Below are 15,360 nucleotides of genomic sequence, written 5' to 3' on the forward strand. Positions count from 1 at the left end.
CTTCAGGCACTCTGTCTACCAAATCTAATCCCTTGAGTCTATTAGTCACTTCCACTGTATAATCATAAGGGATGTGATTTAGGTCATACCTGAATGGTTTAATGGTTTTCCCTACTTTCTTCAATTTAAGCCTGAATTTTGCAATAAGCGCCTCATGATCTGAGCTGCAGTCAGCTCCAGGTCTTATTTTTGCTTATAGAGTTTTCCATCTTTGACTGCAAAGATTATATAATCAATCTGATTTTAGTATTGACCATCTGGTGATGTCCATGTATAGAGTCATCTCTTGTGTTGTTGGAAAAGGGTGTTCATTATGACCAATGTGTTTGCTTGACAAACTCTGTTAACCTTTGCCCTACTTCATTTTGTACTCCAAGGCCAAACTTGACTATTACTCCAAGTATCTCTTGACTTTTGCATTCCTATCCCCTATGATAATAAGGACATCTTTTTTTTGGTGTTATTTCTAGGTCTTATAGGTCATCATAGAACAGTTCATCATCAGCTTCTTCAGCATTAGTGGTTGGGACATAGGCTTGGATTACTGTCATGTTGGATGATTTGCCTTGGAAACAAACAGAGATCATTCTGTCATTTTTGAGATTGCACCTAAGTACTGCATTTTGGACTCTTCTGTTGACTATGAGGGCTACACCATTTCTTTTAAGGGATTCTTGCCCACAGTAGTAGATATAATGGTCATCTGAGTTAAATTCTCCCATTCCTGTCCATTTTAGTTCACTGATTCCTAAAATGTTGATGTTTACTCTTACCATCTCCTGCTTGACCATGTCCAATTTACCTTGATTCATGGATCTAACATTCCAGATTCCTGTGCAATATTGTTCCTTACAACATCAATCTATAACTTTCACCACAACACATCCACAACTGGCATCATTTCTGCTTTGGCTCAGCCTCTTTATTCTTTCTGCAGCTATTTCTCTATTCTTATCCAGTAGCATATTAGACACTGACCTGATGATGAGGGGCTCATCTTTCAGTGTCATATCTTTTTGCCTCTTCATACCATTCATGAGGTTCTCGAGGCAAGGATACTGAACTGGTTTGCCGTTCCCTTTTCTAGTGGACCACGCTTTGTCAGAACTCTTCACCATGACTCATCCGTCTCGGGTGTCCTGCACTACATGGCCCAGAGCTTCATTGAATTACACAAGGCTATGATCCATGTGATCATTTTGGTTAGCTTTCTGTGATTGTTTTTGTTCTGGAGGCTGTGAAATTGTAGTTTTTGCTTCTTCTGTCTGCCTTCTGATGGATGAGCATAAGAGGGTTGTGCAAGCTTCCTGATGGGAGAGACTGGCTGTCTTGCTCTGATGGACAGGGACATGCTCAATAAATCTTTAATCCAATTTTCTGCTGATGGGTGGGGCTGCTTTTGTAGAAGGGAGATAATCTAGTTACCTCACAAAAGCTGTATAAAGATTGAATAGAAAATGTGTGTACTGGATCTAATACACAGCAGACCCTCTTCTCCAGAACTTATCTTCCTTTCCTTTTGCACCTTCCCTTCAGCTTATAAAAATGCTGGAGCACTTTCTTGAACCCTCTTCCATGTGTAGCCAAGGTTTTTGAGAACATAGACTGTACTGGCTGTCCCTGTACCTCTTTTTTAAAAGATTTATTTATTTGTTTTTGGTTGTGCTGGATCTTTGTCGCTGCACACTGGCTTTCTCTAGTTGTGACGATCGGGAACTACTCTTCATTATATGCGCGTTGCGGTTGCTTCTCTTGTTGTGGAGCACAACCTCTAGGGCGCATGGACTTCAGTGGCTGTGGCATGTGAGCTCAGTAGTTGTGGTGCACTGCACAGGCCCACCTGCTCCACGGCATATGGGATCCTCCCAGGCCAGGGACTGAACCCCGCGTCCCCTGCATTGGCAGGCAGACTCCTAACCACTAGACCACCCGTGATGCCCTTCACCTCTTATTCCTTCTTGAACCTACTATAATCTGGCTTCCATTACTGCTAAAGGACTCAGTGCTCAGTAACTACCTAATTCACAAATTAGATGGAGTCTAGTTAATATTTCTCTGGTGAAAGTAAGGTAGATCTAGGATAAAAATTTGAAGATTGACAAAAAAATATATAGAATATGCTGCAAAATCAGGGATGAATATTATTGAATGACATACTATCCAGTTCAACCTGGCACAAATTTGTAGTAAATCACATCAGCATAGTTTCATGAGACATTCTGTTAATTTTCTGGAGCCAAAGAATTGAGAAAGCAGAAGTCATTTATGGCTCTGTGGTAGAAAGATAAGTGAGTGGACTGGGAGATTTAATGTGTTAATGATGACAGGACTGAGTAGAAAATATATTTTCTTCTAAATATTGGTAGAAGTAACAGAATGCCTGCCTGTATTTTTCAACTATAGATAAGACATAAAAGGGGAAAAAGGCAAGATGAGCTGGGTATTTGAACTGTTGATGCTCCTGACATCTCTTTGCAGAGCAGGGCGTTAGATGTAGCCTGTTTAAGAACTTTATCTCTCTGGATCTACTAGCTTTTCATGTTCAGGCCTGAGTTCAGAGCTAAACAGCTTAAATTCTTGTACAAGGTGGTTTTCATTCTCATAGCTTTGTTAACTAGACTCAAACCAGCAGGCTATTACTGCAACTAACTTGGCATAAATATGTAAATAAACTATGACATGAAACATCTGAATATAAATTTAGGTTTAAACTTTTTTTTTTACAGGATTGATTGAATTTTTGTGATTACACGGACTAACACAGATTCCTTATTAAGAGTACAGTTTTTGGAACCAAGCTCCCTACATTTATACCAGTTTCATCACTTACTAGCTTTGTAACCTTGAATAAATCTCTCTGACTTAGTTCCCTCATTTGTATACTGATGATAGTAAGAGTGCTGTCTTATAAGGTTGTTATAAAGATTAAAACACATAAAGTGTTAAGAACATTGCCTGGCACATAGTAAAATATAAATGATTAACTAATACTATGTTCTTGAAAATCATTTCACTGTGTTTTTTTTGTATTTTATTTTATTTATTTTTATTTTTTACTTTACAATATTGTATTGGTTTTGCCATACATCAACATGAATCTGCCACGGATGTACACGTGTTCCCAATCCTGAACCCCCCTCCCACCTCCCTCCTCATACCATCCCTCTGGGTCATCCCAGTGCACCAGCCCCAAGCTTCCTGTATCCTGCATTGAACCTAGACTGGCGATTCATTTCTTATATGATATTATACATGTTTCAATGCCATTCTCCCAAATCATCCCCCCCTCCCTCTCCCACAGAGTCCAAAAGACTGTTCTATACATCTGTGTGTCTTGCTGTCTCGCATACAGGGTTATCGTTACCATCTTTCTAAATTCTGCTTTTTAACCTTTCATCAGATTATTGAAAGTATTATTGAGGAGAGTCAGAAAGTAATACAGCTTGAAGATGATTCTTTGGGTTCCAAAGGAAAAGGACAGTCTGATCAGGCTACTGCCAGTCCTGTCACAGCTGGAACAGATCTTAGCAATATACCTGGACTGTTAACCATAGATCAAGTACTGCAGGAAGATTCCCAGAAGGCAGAGAGTCAGGATGTATCTGAAGAAACTGAATTAGAATCAAAACAGTGTTTTCCTTCTGATGACACATGTGAGAAGCCAGTAGATGAAACCACAAAGTTAACTGAAATAAGTTCAACTGCACAGCTTAATGTGCCTGAAACTGTAACAGAAGTGTTGAACAAGGAAGAAGTAGAAGTCAAAGAAAGTGATGTTCTAGAATCTGCATCCTCACACTCCTTATCTACGAAAGATTTTGCTGTAGTGGAAGAAGTTGCACCTGCCAAACCGCCAAGACAGCTTACTCCAGAACCTGATATAGTAGCTAGTACAAAGAAGCCTGTTCCAGCACGCCCACCCCCTCCAGCTAACTTCCCACCTCCTAGGCCCCCACCTCCATCTCGACCTGCTCCACCACCAAGAAAAAAGAAGAGTGAATTGGAGTTTGAGGCTCTTAAGACACCTGATCTAGATGGTAAGTATTAATTGAGAAATAACTATCTTTGTGGGGAGTTTGGGGAGTTGAAACTTGACCTTTCTGATTTTTTTTTTTCAATTTATGCTGTATTTAGGCAATGGTAACCCACTCCAGTACTCTTGCCTGGAAACTCCCATGGACGGAGGAGCCTGGTGGGCTACAGTCCCTGGGGTCGCTAAGAGTTGGGCATGACTGAGCGACTTCAATTTCACTTTTCACTTTCATGCATTGGAGAAGGAAATGGCAACCCACTCCAGTGTTCTTGTGTGGAGAATCCCAGGGACAGGGAAGCCTGGTGGGCTTCTATCTATGGGGTCGCACAGAGTCGGACACGACTGAAGCGACTTAGCAGCAGCAGCAGTAACCACATTGATGACCAAGTTATAAAATGTATTTTAGTAACAGAAAGCCTAAATGTTTACATTGGTATTGTTACATTATTGTAATTAAACATTTCAGCAGACTTTCAAATCTGTTACCATTGGAGAGCCAGAGTGGCACAGTAAAAAGAACATAGGATTTGGACTTAGGATTTGAATTCAAGCCCCAGATCTCTTCATGTATAAGGTGTATAGCCTTGAGGAATTTAAATAACTTACTTGAACCCTGGTTTCCCCTTATATAAAAAGAGAGTAATGAAACCACTTTTCTTGTAGAATTGTTCTAAGAATCAGATAAAGATTTGAGCACTTTTAAGCTATGAATAAGGTCATATAAGTATTGGTTGTTGTTGTTATTATTATATTATTATTTTTGCAGTTCCCAAAGAGAATATTACATCTGATACTCTCCTAACTACAAACATGGCTTCAGAGAGTACAGTCAAAGATTCTCAGCCTTCTCTTGATTTGGCAAGTGCTACCAGTGGAGATAAAATAGTTACTGCCCAGGTTGGTGAATATATGTTATATTTGATACAGGCTTTCAACTTTCTGCAACTAACTGGTTTGTTGATTGTTGAACCTTCTTTCTTCTCCAGGCCAAATATTTCCTTGTCTCCAAAACCTGGCTACCATATCCCTTGTCCAGCTCTGCTACTAAGTAGCGGACTGATTCTAGCAACCTATTTAACATCTGAGTCTGAAATGGCTCATTGATAAAATTTGGGGAAAACCTTCCTTGAAGGTTTCTTGCAAGATTGAAATGAGCTAAAGTATGCCAGGTACCTGGTATGTGTGTTCAAAAAGTGACAGATGCTGCTATATGTAGTATTTATTAAAAATACCAACTACCATCTTCATTTACCTGACTTATAATGGTCAAAGGACTTCCCAGGTGGTGCTAGGGGTGAAGAACCTGCCTGCCAATGCAGGAGACATAAGGGATGAGGCTTCTATCCCTAGGTCAGAAAGATCTCTTGGAGGAGGGTATGGCAACCCACTACAGTATTCTTGTCTGGAGAATCCCATGAACAGAGGACTGTAGGGTCGCAAAGAGTCATACACAACTGAAGCGACTTAATACACACACGCACACATAGTGGTCAGATTGGGAACTTTTATTTTTTTATAATTTCCTTTTCCTAATCATGAAAAAAAAACCTTCATACAGTAGACTATACATCCATATATGAGGCAATATAGAAAGAACTTGATAACATGAATTTCTACCTCTGCCAAATTCTGGGATTCAAGGGTTACTTATGTGGAAGCTCTGATGGGGCAGGTTGGCAGACTGGAAGATATTATCATACTAAGTGAAGTAAGTCAAATAGAGAAAGACAATTATCATATGATATTGCTTATATGCAGAATCTTAAAAAGTTATACAGATGAATTTATTTACAGAACAGAAACAGACTTAGAGAATTGAACTTATGATAACCAGAGGTGGGGGAAAAGAGTAGGTGAGGTAGATTGAGAGTTTGGAATTGACGTATACACACTACCATATTTAAAATAGATAATCAACAAGGACCTATTGTATAGCACCGGGAACTCTGCTCAATATTCTGTAATAACCTAAATGAGAAAAGAACTTGAAAAAGAAGAGCTATGTGTATATGTATAACTGAATCACTTTGCTATACACCTGAAACTGACACAACATTGTTAATCAACTATACTTCAATATAAAATAAAAATTTTTATTTTTTTTAAAAATCAAGGATTCTGTGGCCACTGAACTTGCAATAAAATTCAAATCACACGTACACACAAAAAGATACAATGGTCTTTTCATAGCCTTAGAGCAGAGGTCAATAGTGGCCTGATTTTATAGGGTCCTCAAGCTAAAAATGGTCTTTGTACTTTTAAAGCATTGTTTTTTTTTAAAAAAAAAAGAATATGCAACAGACACTATGTGTGAAGCAAAACGCTTAAAATCTTTACTATCTGGCTGTACAGGAAGAAGTTTGCCAACCCCTGCCCTCAAGACATCCATGTGTATAGTCCTGATTAATGACAAATTTTACTAGCAGAGGACTGATTTTGGACCAAGTTCAAATAGAACATTTATTTGCTTTCAAGACTACTCAGACATTATTTCATGAGCAGCAACACTTTTGGTACCTAATATTTTTTAGCATGATGGGAATAATAAAAGACTGAAATGGAATGTTCCATTTAAATTTTCAGTAGGCTCCATTATCTGTATTATGGAATTCTTTAGAACTGTGTGTGGTAATGAATAATTGAATATTTATAAAAACTGACTCAGTCTACTTTCTGTTTATAAAATTAAAATTTCAGGAAAATGGAAAAGCACCTGATGGGCAGACAATAGCCGGTGAAGTGATGGGCCCTCAGAGACCTAGATCCAACTCTGGGAGAGAGCTTACTGATGAGGTATAATTAAATTTTTTTGTTTGTTCTTGAAAATATAAAATATAAAGGTCATAGTGAGAAGATGAAAAAATTCCAGAGATGAATGGTGATGGTGGTTGCACGGCAATGTAAATGTAGTTGATGCCACTGAACTATACAATTAAAAGGAGTTATAATGATAAATTTGTATTATATATATTTTACTATGATCAAAAAATAAGTTTATTGCTATTAGGTAAAAAATCATATTGTAAAAGAAAAAATGAAAATTGAAGATTGTCTTAGTTTTTGTTTTTTTAATGTGCTGGAAGTTTAACTCTGACTTAAACTTGCCCTTTCACACAATTATGCTGTGCTATGCTATGCTAAGTCACTTCAGTCGTGTCCGACTCTGTGCGACCCCCTAGACGGCAGCCCACCAGGCTCCCCCGTCCCTGGGATTCTGCAGGCAAGAACACTGGAGTGGGTTGCCATTTCCTTCTCCAATGCATGCAAGTAAAAAGTGAAAGTGAAGTTGCTCAGTTGTGTCTGACTCTTAGCAACCCCATGGACTGCAGCCTACCAGGCTCCTCCATCCATGGGATTTTCCAGGCAAGAGTACTGGAGTGGGGTGCCATTGCCTTCTCCTCACACAATTATATGGTAGAATAAATGTATTGAAAGCCAAGGCCTATGTTTCATAGGAAGTGGGCTTAAAAGGAACTTGATATTATAGACATGTGTCTTTATACATGTTAGATGATGTACAGTATATACAAGCTCAATGCTTGATTCTTAACTTACAATTTAGTATATATTGGTTGGCTAATTTATTCAGAATGAAACTTTGAAGCAAAATCTTAGTTTTTGTTTCTTCTAAACAATACATTTAAAAAAAATTATTGTATCTTAGAAAACAGTTTTGTAGTTCCTCAAAATATTAAACATTGAGTTACCATGTTTAATATTAGATACAAATAGATTTAAGGGACTAGATCTGATAGATAGAGTGCCTGATGAACTATGGACAGAGGTTCATGACATTGTACAGGAGACAGGGATCAAGACCATCCCCATGGAAAAGAAATGCAAAAAAGCAAAATGGCTGTCTGGGGAGACCTTACAAACAGCTGTGAAAAGAAGAGAAGTGAAAAGCAAAGGAGAAAAGAAAAGACATAAGCATCTGAATGCAGAGTTCCAAAGAATAGCAAGAACAGATAAGAAGCCTTCCTCAGTGATCAATGCAAAGAAATAGAGGAAAACAACAGAATGGGAAAGACTAGAGATCTCTTCAAGAAAATTAGAGATTCCAAGGGAATATTTCATGCAGAGATGGGCTCGATAAAGGACAGAAATGGTATGGACCTAGCAGAAGCAGAAGATACTAAGAAGATGTGGCAAGAATACACAGAGGAACTAGACAAAATCTTCACGACCCAGACAATCACGATGGTATGATCACTCACCTAGAGCCAGACATCCTGGAATGGGAAGTCAAGTGGGCCTTAGAAAGCATCACTACAAACAAAGCTAGTGGAGGTGATGGAATTCCAGTTGAGCTATTTCAAATCCGGAAAGATGATGCTGTGAAAGTGTGCTGCACTCAATATGCCAGCAAATTTGGAAAACTCAGCAGTGGCCACGGGACTGGAAAAGGTCAGTTTTCATTCCAATCCCAAAGAAAGGCAATGCCAAAGAATGCTCAAACTACCTACCGCACAATTGCACTCATCTCACATGCTAGGAAAGTAATGCTCAAAATTCTCCAAGCCAGGCTTCAGCAATACATAAACCTTGAACTTCCAGATGTTCAAGCTGGTTTTAGAAAAGGCAGAGGAGCCAGAGATCAAATTGCCAACATCCACTGAATCATGGAAAAAACAACAGAGTTCCAGAGAAACATCTACTTCTGCTTTATTGACTATGCCAAAGCCTTTGACTGTGTGGGTCACAATAAACTGTGGAAAATTCTGAAAGAGATGGGAATACCAGACCACCTGACCTGCCTCTTGAGAAACCTATATGCAGGTCAGGAAGCAACAGTTAGAACTGGACATGGAACAATAGACTGGTTCCAAATAGGAAAAGGAGTTCATCAAGGCTGTATATTGTCACCCTGTTTATTTAACTTCTATGCAGAGTACATCATGAGAAACGCTGGGCTGGAAGAAACACAAGCTGGAATCAAGATTGCCAGGAGAAATATCAATAACCTCAGATATGCAGATGACACCACCCTTATGGCAGAAAGTGAAGAGGAACTAAAACGCCTCTTGATGAAAGTGAAAGAGGAGAGTGAAAAAGTTGGCTTAAAGCTCAACATTCAAAAAACTAAGATCATGGCATCTGGTCCCATCACTTCATGGGAAATAGATGGGGAAACAGTGGAAACAGTGTCAGACTTTATTTTTGGGGGCTCCAAAATCCTTGCAGATGGTGACTGCAGCCATGAAATGAAAAGACGCTTACTTCTTGGAAGGAAAGTTATGACCAACCTAGATAGCATATTCAAAAGCAGAGACATAACTTTGCCAACAAAGGTCCGTCTAGTCAAGGCTGTGGTTTTTCCAGTGGTCATGTGTGGCTGTGAGAGTTGGACTGTGAAGAAAGCTGAGCGCTGAAGAATTGATGCTTTTGAACTGTGGTGTTGGTGAAGACTCTTGAGGGTCCCTTGGACTGCAAGGAGATCCATCCAGTCCATTCTAAAGGAGATCAGCCCTGGGTGTTCTTTGGAAGGAATGATACTAAAGCTGAAACTCCAGTACTTTGGCCACCTCATGCAAAGAGTTGACTCATTGGAAAAGACTCTGATGCTGGGAGGGATTGGGGGCAGGAGGAAAAGGGGACGTCCGAGGATGAGATGCCTGGATGACATCACCGACTCAATGGATGTGAGTTTGAGTGAACTCCGGGAGTTGGTGGTGAACAGGGAGCCCTGGCGTGCTGCGATTCATGGGGTTGCAAAGAGTCAGACATGACTGAGCGACTGAATTGGACTGAACTGAACTGAGTTACCATGACTCAGCAATACCACTCCTGTGTATACAGCAAAGTGAAATGAAAACATGTCCACACAAAAAATGTACATAGGTGTTCATAACTAGCTAAAGTGTGGAAACAATACAAATGTCTGATAAATAGATAATAAAATATAGTATATCCATCCATGTGGACTATATTTTGGCAATTAAAAAGAATGAGCTTCTGATACATGCCATAACACAAATGAACCTTGAAAGCATGATGCTAAGTGAAAGAAGCCAATCACAAAAGACTACATACTATAATATAATTTATATGAAATGCCCAGAATAGGCAATTACATAGAGGAAAAAAGTAAATTAGTGGTTGCCAGGAACTGGGAGGAAAAGGGAATAAGGTATGACAGCTAATGGATATAGGGGTTTCTCTTGAGGGAGGCAGAAATGTTCTAAACTTAGATAATGGTGGTAGTTGTACAACTCTGTGAGTGTACTAAAAACTGTTGAATTATATATTAAATGTGTACATTATGTGGTGTGGGAATTGTATCTCACTAAAAATGTTTACAAAATTATTGCATACAGTACTGAATGTATCTAGAAAGTTCTTAGCTTAAATTTTTTAGGATTTTGTGGACTCAAAAAGGTAATTAAATTATAGGTACTCTTGGTGTTATTTTTTACTTCAGGAAATTTTAGCCAGTGTAATGATTAAAAACCTAGATACTGGAGAAGAAATACCTTTGAGTCTTGCAGAAGAGAAACTGCCAACGGGTATTAATCCTCTCACTCTACACATCATGAGAAGGACTAAGGAATATGTAAGGTATGGCCTAATGTTACTATTCATCATTTGTAGTATTTCATTCAAAGTGGTGAAGAGTTCTGTTTTTGCATTGTGAGAGTCCCTAATTTGGTTTCATTCAGTGTTCTTTTTTTAAAGTTAGAATTAAAATAGAGTCAATTAATGTATATATTCTTAAACTTTGTGCCCTCTTTTTGAAAACAAGTTCTTTTTTAAGATTCCACATTTAAGTGATATCATAAAGTATTTGTCTTTTTCTGTCTGATTTATTTCATTTAGTTTAATGTTCCCAAGGTCTATCCATATTGTCACAAATGGCTGGATTTCCTTCCTTTTTATGGCTGAATAATATTCCTGTGTGTATCACATTTTCTTCATTTAACTTTGTTCTCTCTTATAACTGTGCAGTTACTTGGGGGGAAATATATATCTTAGTTCATTTCAGTTCAGTCATTCAGTTGTGTCTGACTCTTTACGACCCCATGGACCGCAGCATGCCAGGCCTCCCTGTCCATCACCAACTCCCAGAGTTTACCCAAACTCATGTCCATTGAGTCAGTGATACCATCCAACCATCTCATTCTCTGTAGTCCCCTTCTCCTGACTTCAGTCTTTCCCAGCATCAGGGTCTTTTCAAATGAGTCAGCTCTTCGCATGAGGTGGCCAAAGTATTGGAGTTTCAGCTTCAACATTGAACACTTAGGACCGAGGGATGGGGGAGCCTGGTGGGCTGCCGTCTATGGGGATGCACAGAGTCGGACACGACTGAAGTGACTTAGCGGCAGCAGATAGCATATTCAAAAGCAGAGACATTACTTTGCCAACAAAGGTCCGTCTAGTCAAGGCTATGGGGCAAAGTGCTATCTAGGTTGGTCATAACTTTCCTTCCAAGGAGTAAGTGTCTTTTAGTTTCATGGCTGCAGTCACCATCTTCAGTGATTTTGGAACCCCCAAAAATAAAGTCAGCCACTGTTTCCACTGTTTCCCCATCTATTTGCCATGAAGTAATGGGACTGGATTCCATGGTATATCTTAAATATCATAGTATTTGGTTTGTCTTCTTTTAAAATGATTTATATTATTCTAGAGACAATATTAAAACATAAGAGGCTAAAAAGCCATGTGGGATAAATACCTGATCTTCTGAAACCTAGCTTTAAGGATCAGAAATTTTATACATAATTGTATTGTCTTTTTAGGGTCAGACAGTCTTTAGAGTGAAATGATTGACTTTACTGTGAGAAATATGTAGACCCAAGAAATAATTTCTTTGAAACCAAAGCTTTCACATGATGTGCCTGATAAGTAAGGAGGGAGATATTTACAAGTTAATTTGTCATTTCTGCATAGCATGTTTTACCCAGCACAATGCCTTTTTTGTGTTAGTTTTTTCATAAATTCCTGAATTGCATTTGTTTATGTTTTATGCATTGTACCATCTTTCAAGTCTTTTAATTCTCAGGGTCATTTAAATTAAACTTACATAAAGCCTGTAAACATTTTTTTTCTTAACACTGATTAGTTAATTGTATAGAAAGTATACATAGAGATTTTTGAGAAGTTTTGAGAAATGGCTTCTTTTAAAATGACTTCTTCTTGTAGTAATGATGCAGCACAGTCGGACGACGAAGAGAAGTTACAGTCTCAACAAACAGATACTGATGGTGGACGGTTAAAACAGAAAACGTGAGTTACATCCAATTTCTTCATTTCAGGCTTCTATTACTGTGTGTGTGTGTGTGTGTGTGTGTGTGTGTGTGTGTTTTATGTATGATAACTTTCATACTGTTTTAAATCTATGCTCTGGCCAGTTTGTTTGTCCATCTACCACCACCACTCCCTGCCCTCAGGCAATGGATTATGAGTTCCTTGAGGCTGTCTTGGTCATTTTTATAGCATCTGACATACAGTAAATTATCAATACATTTTGCTTCATGCTTGTATTATTTTTCTGATGATAGATAGGTACCAGAAGTGTTGGTAGAAGAACATGAATTGTTCTTGAAGTTGCTTTTCCATTTCACATCATCTCTCCAAATCCTATTTGTCTTTCTAAACTCAACTACATGACACTCTTCCTGACCACTCCAGTTCATAATAGATTTTCCTGTTCTCAATTTCAATGACAGCTGTAGTCTATATACCATACATTTGCTATTTATATTATCTTAAATTGTTTTCTGATTTAAAAAATAAAATAAATACATGTTAAACAACTAGACCATAAGAATCGATGCTTTTGAACTGTGGTGTTGAAGAAGATTCTTGAGAGTCCTTTGGACTGCAAGGAGATCAAACCAGTCAATTGTAAAGGAAATCAATCCTAAATATTCATTGAAAGGACTAATGCTGAAGCTGCAGTACTTTGGCCACCTGATGCAAAGAACTGACTCATTTGAAAAGACCCTGATGCTGGGAAAGATTGAAGGCAAGAGAAGGGGACAACAGAGGATGAGATGGTTGGATGGCATCACCTACTCAGTGGACATGAGATTAAGCAAGCTCCAGGAGATGGTGAAGGACAGGGAAGCCTGGCATGCTGCAGTCCGTGGGGTCACAAAGAGTCAGACGTGACTGAATGACTGAACAACAATACGTTGCAAAAGGATTTTGATCATACCATTCTGTTTTCCTGTATAAAAATGTAGCACAGTGGTAGACATGTAGGATTTCCTTGATTATACACAAGTCCCTTGTTGTTCAGTCACTCAGTTGTATCTGACTCTTTGCGACCCCATGGACTGCAGCATGTCAGGCTTACCTGTGCTTCACTATCTCCCAGAGTTTGCTCAAATTCATGTCCATTGAGACAATGATGCCATCCAACCATCTCATCTTCTGTCACACCCTTCTTCTGCCCTCAGTCATTCCCAGCATCAGGGTCTTTTCAAATGCGTGGTGGTCAGCATCAGTCCTTCCAATAAGTATTCAGCACTGATTTCCTTTAGGATTGACTGATTTGATCTCCTTGCTGTCCAAGGGACTCTCAAGAGTCTTCTCCAGCACTACAATTCAAAAGCCACAATTCTTTGATGCTCAGCCTTCGGTATGGTCCAACTCTCACATCCATACACGACTACTGGAAAAACCATAGCTGTGACTATACAGACCTTTGTCAGACCTTTGATGTCTCTGCTTTTGAATACGCTGTCTAGGTTTGTCACAGCTTTTCTTCCAAGGAGCAAGCGTCTTATAATTTCATGGCTGCAGTCACTGTCTGCAGTGATTTTTGGAGCCCAAGAAAATAAAGTCTGTCATTGTTTCCATTGTGTCCCCATCTATTTGTCATGAAGTGATAGGACTGGATGCCGCGATTTTCGTTTTTTGAATGTTGAATTTAAAGCCAGCTTTTTCACTCTCTTCTTTCACCTTCATCAAGAGGCTCTTTAGTTCTTCTTCGCTTTCTGCCATTAGGGTGGTGTCATCTGCATATCTGAGATTATTGATATTTCTCCTCACAATTTTGATTCCAGCTTGTGATTCATCCAGCCTGGCAGGCATTTTTCATGATGTACTACTCTGCATGCAAGTTAAATAAACAGGGTGATAATATACAGCCTTGACCTACTCGTTTCCCAATTTTGAACTGTCTATTGTTCCATGTCCAGTTCTAACTGTTGCATTTGATCTGCATGTAGGTTTCTCAGGAGACAGGTAAGGTGGTGTGGTATTCCAGTCTCTTCAAGAATTTCCGACAATTTGTTGTGATACACAGTCAAAGGCTTTAGTGTCATCAGTGAATCAGAAATAGGTGTTTTCCCCTTGCTTTTTCTATGATCCAGTGGATATTGGCAATTTGATCTCTGGTTCCTTTGCCTTTTCTTAATCTAGCTTGCATATCTGGAAGTCCTTTAATTGGCAATAATTTAGTCTAAGGCCAAAGTGAGTTCTCCACTCAAGTCTGATCTTTTCCTCATGTGGAAAGTATAGCAAAGAAAGCTTTGAGATTTTTTTAGAAAAGGTATGCCCACAGTGGAGGTATATGATAACACCTCAGGCATCTGAACCTTGGCTGTCTAGCAGTGGCAACTATTAAGGACCGTATAATTAGAATTATTCAGGAGACATATAGACCTCTAGGAAAGAGAATGCTCCATGCAGTAAAGCTCATTATTTTTTAAAAAGAAAAGCTCCTCAGGTTTATTGAAAACCTTTATACTTACTTCTTACATAATTTTAAAAAGTCTGGTCATCTGATATTTAATCTCAGAGCAAAATAGAAGCATCAGACCATGACAAATATAAGTTAGCACATAAGAATGTCAGAGAATACTCTGATTGCAAGAGAAGAATGAGGAAAATGATAAAAAGGACTCATTGCTCAGCCATTCCACACGGCAGTGCTTTCAACTTCTTCTCACATCATGATGTTCAGAGCATGGTATTATTTGCACTGAATCCTGGGGTAAGCTGATGAGGCAGCTGATGGCCAGAAGAGACTGACCCAGGGTTCTGCTTTCTCTGGGCCCTACCCTATTGCCTTGAAGGCTGAGAGGGGAACCATTATTATGGCCCACTTGGAATCATTTGAGAAGCCTTGGTGTATTAAAGAATAGTAAAGATGGTAACTGACCCTGTTTATTAAAGAAATTTTTGAGCATTAAGTGCCATTGAAGAAGGCACAAATGTATGTATTTTAGAGATGGTGTCATACAAAATGGCTAAAATATCTGCTTTCTTGCTTATAGTAGTAGTAAACCTATAGTTAACCAGAAAAATATAACTTCAGTTATAAATAGCAGAGACCTTATTGTGATTTTAAAAATGGTTTATCTGTTTTTAATCTCTAT

At 38.8% G+C, this 15,360-nt stretch overlaps 1 protein-coding gene across 1 annotated transcript in view; it reads left to right on the plus strand.

Moving 5' to 3' along the window:
• Positions 1–15,360, plus strand: part of WDR44 (WD repeat domain 44) — a 91,159-nt gene that overhangs the window by 41,424 nt on the left and 34,375 nt on the right. Inside the window, exons 4-8 of the mRNA XM_055565656.1 lie at positions 3,401–4,037; positions 4,800–4,930; positions 6,731–6,826; positions 10,455–10,591; positions 12,173–12,256. Coding sequence (XP_055421631.1) covers positions 3,401–4,037; positions 4,800–4,930; positions 6,731–6,826; positions 10,455–10,591; positions 12,173–12,256 — 1,085 coding nt within the window. The remainder of the gene's footprint in view (positions 1–3,400; positions 4,038–4,799; positions 4,931–6,730; positions 6,827–10,454; positions 10,592–12,172; positions 12,257–15,360) is intronic.

The sequence above is a fragment of the Bubalus kerabau genome, chromosome X (assembly GCF_029407905.1).
Source record: "Bubalus kerabau isolate K-KA32 ecotype Philippines breed swamp buffalo chromosome X, PCC_UOA_SB_1v2, whole genome shotgun sequence".
Classification (NCBI taxonomy): domain Eukaryota; kingdom Metazoa; phylum Chordata; class Mammalia; order Artiodactyla; family Bovidae; genus Bubalus; species Bubalus kerabau.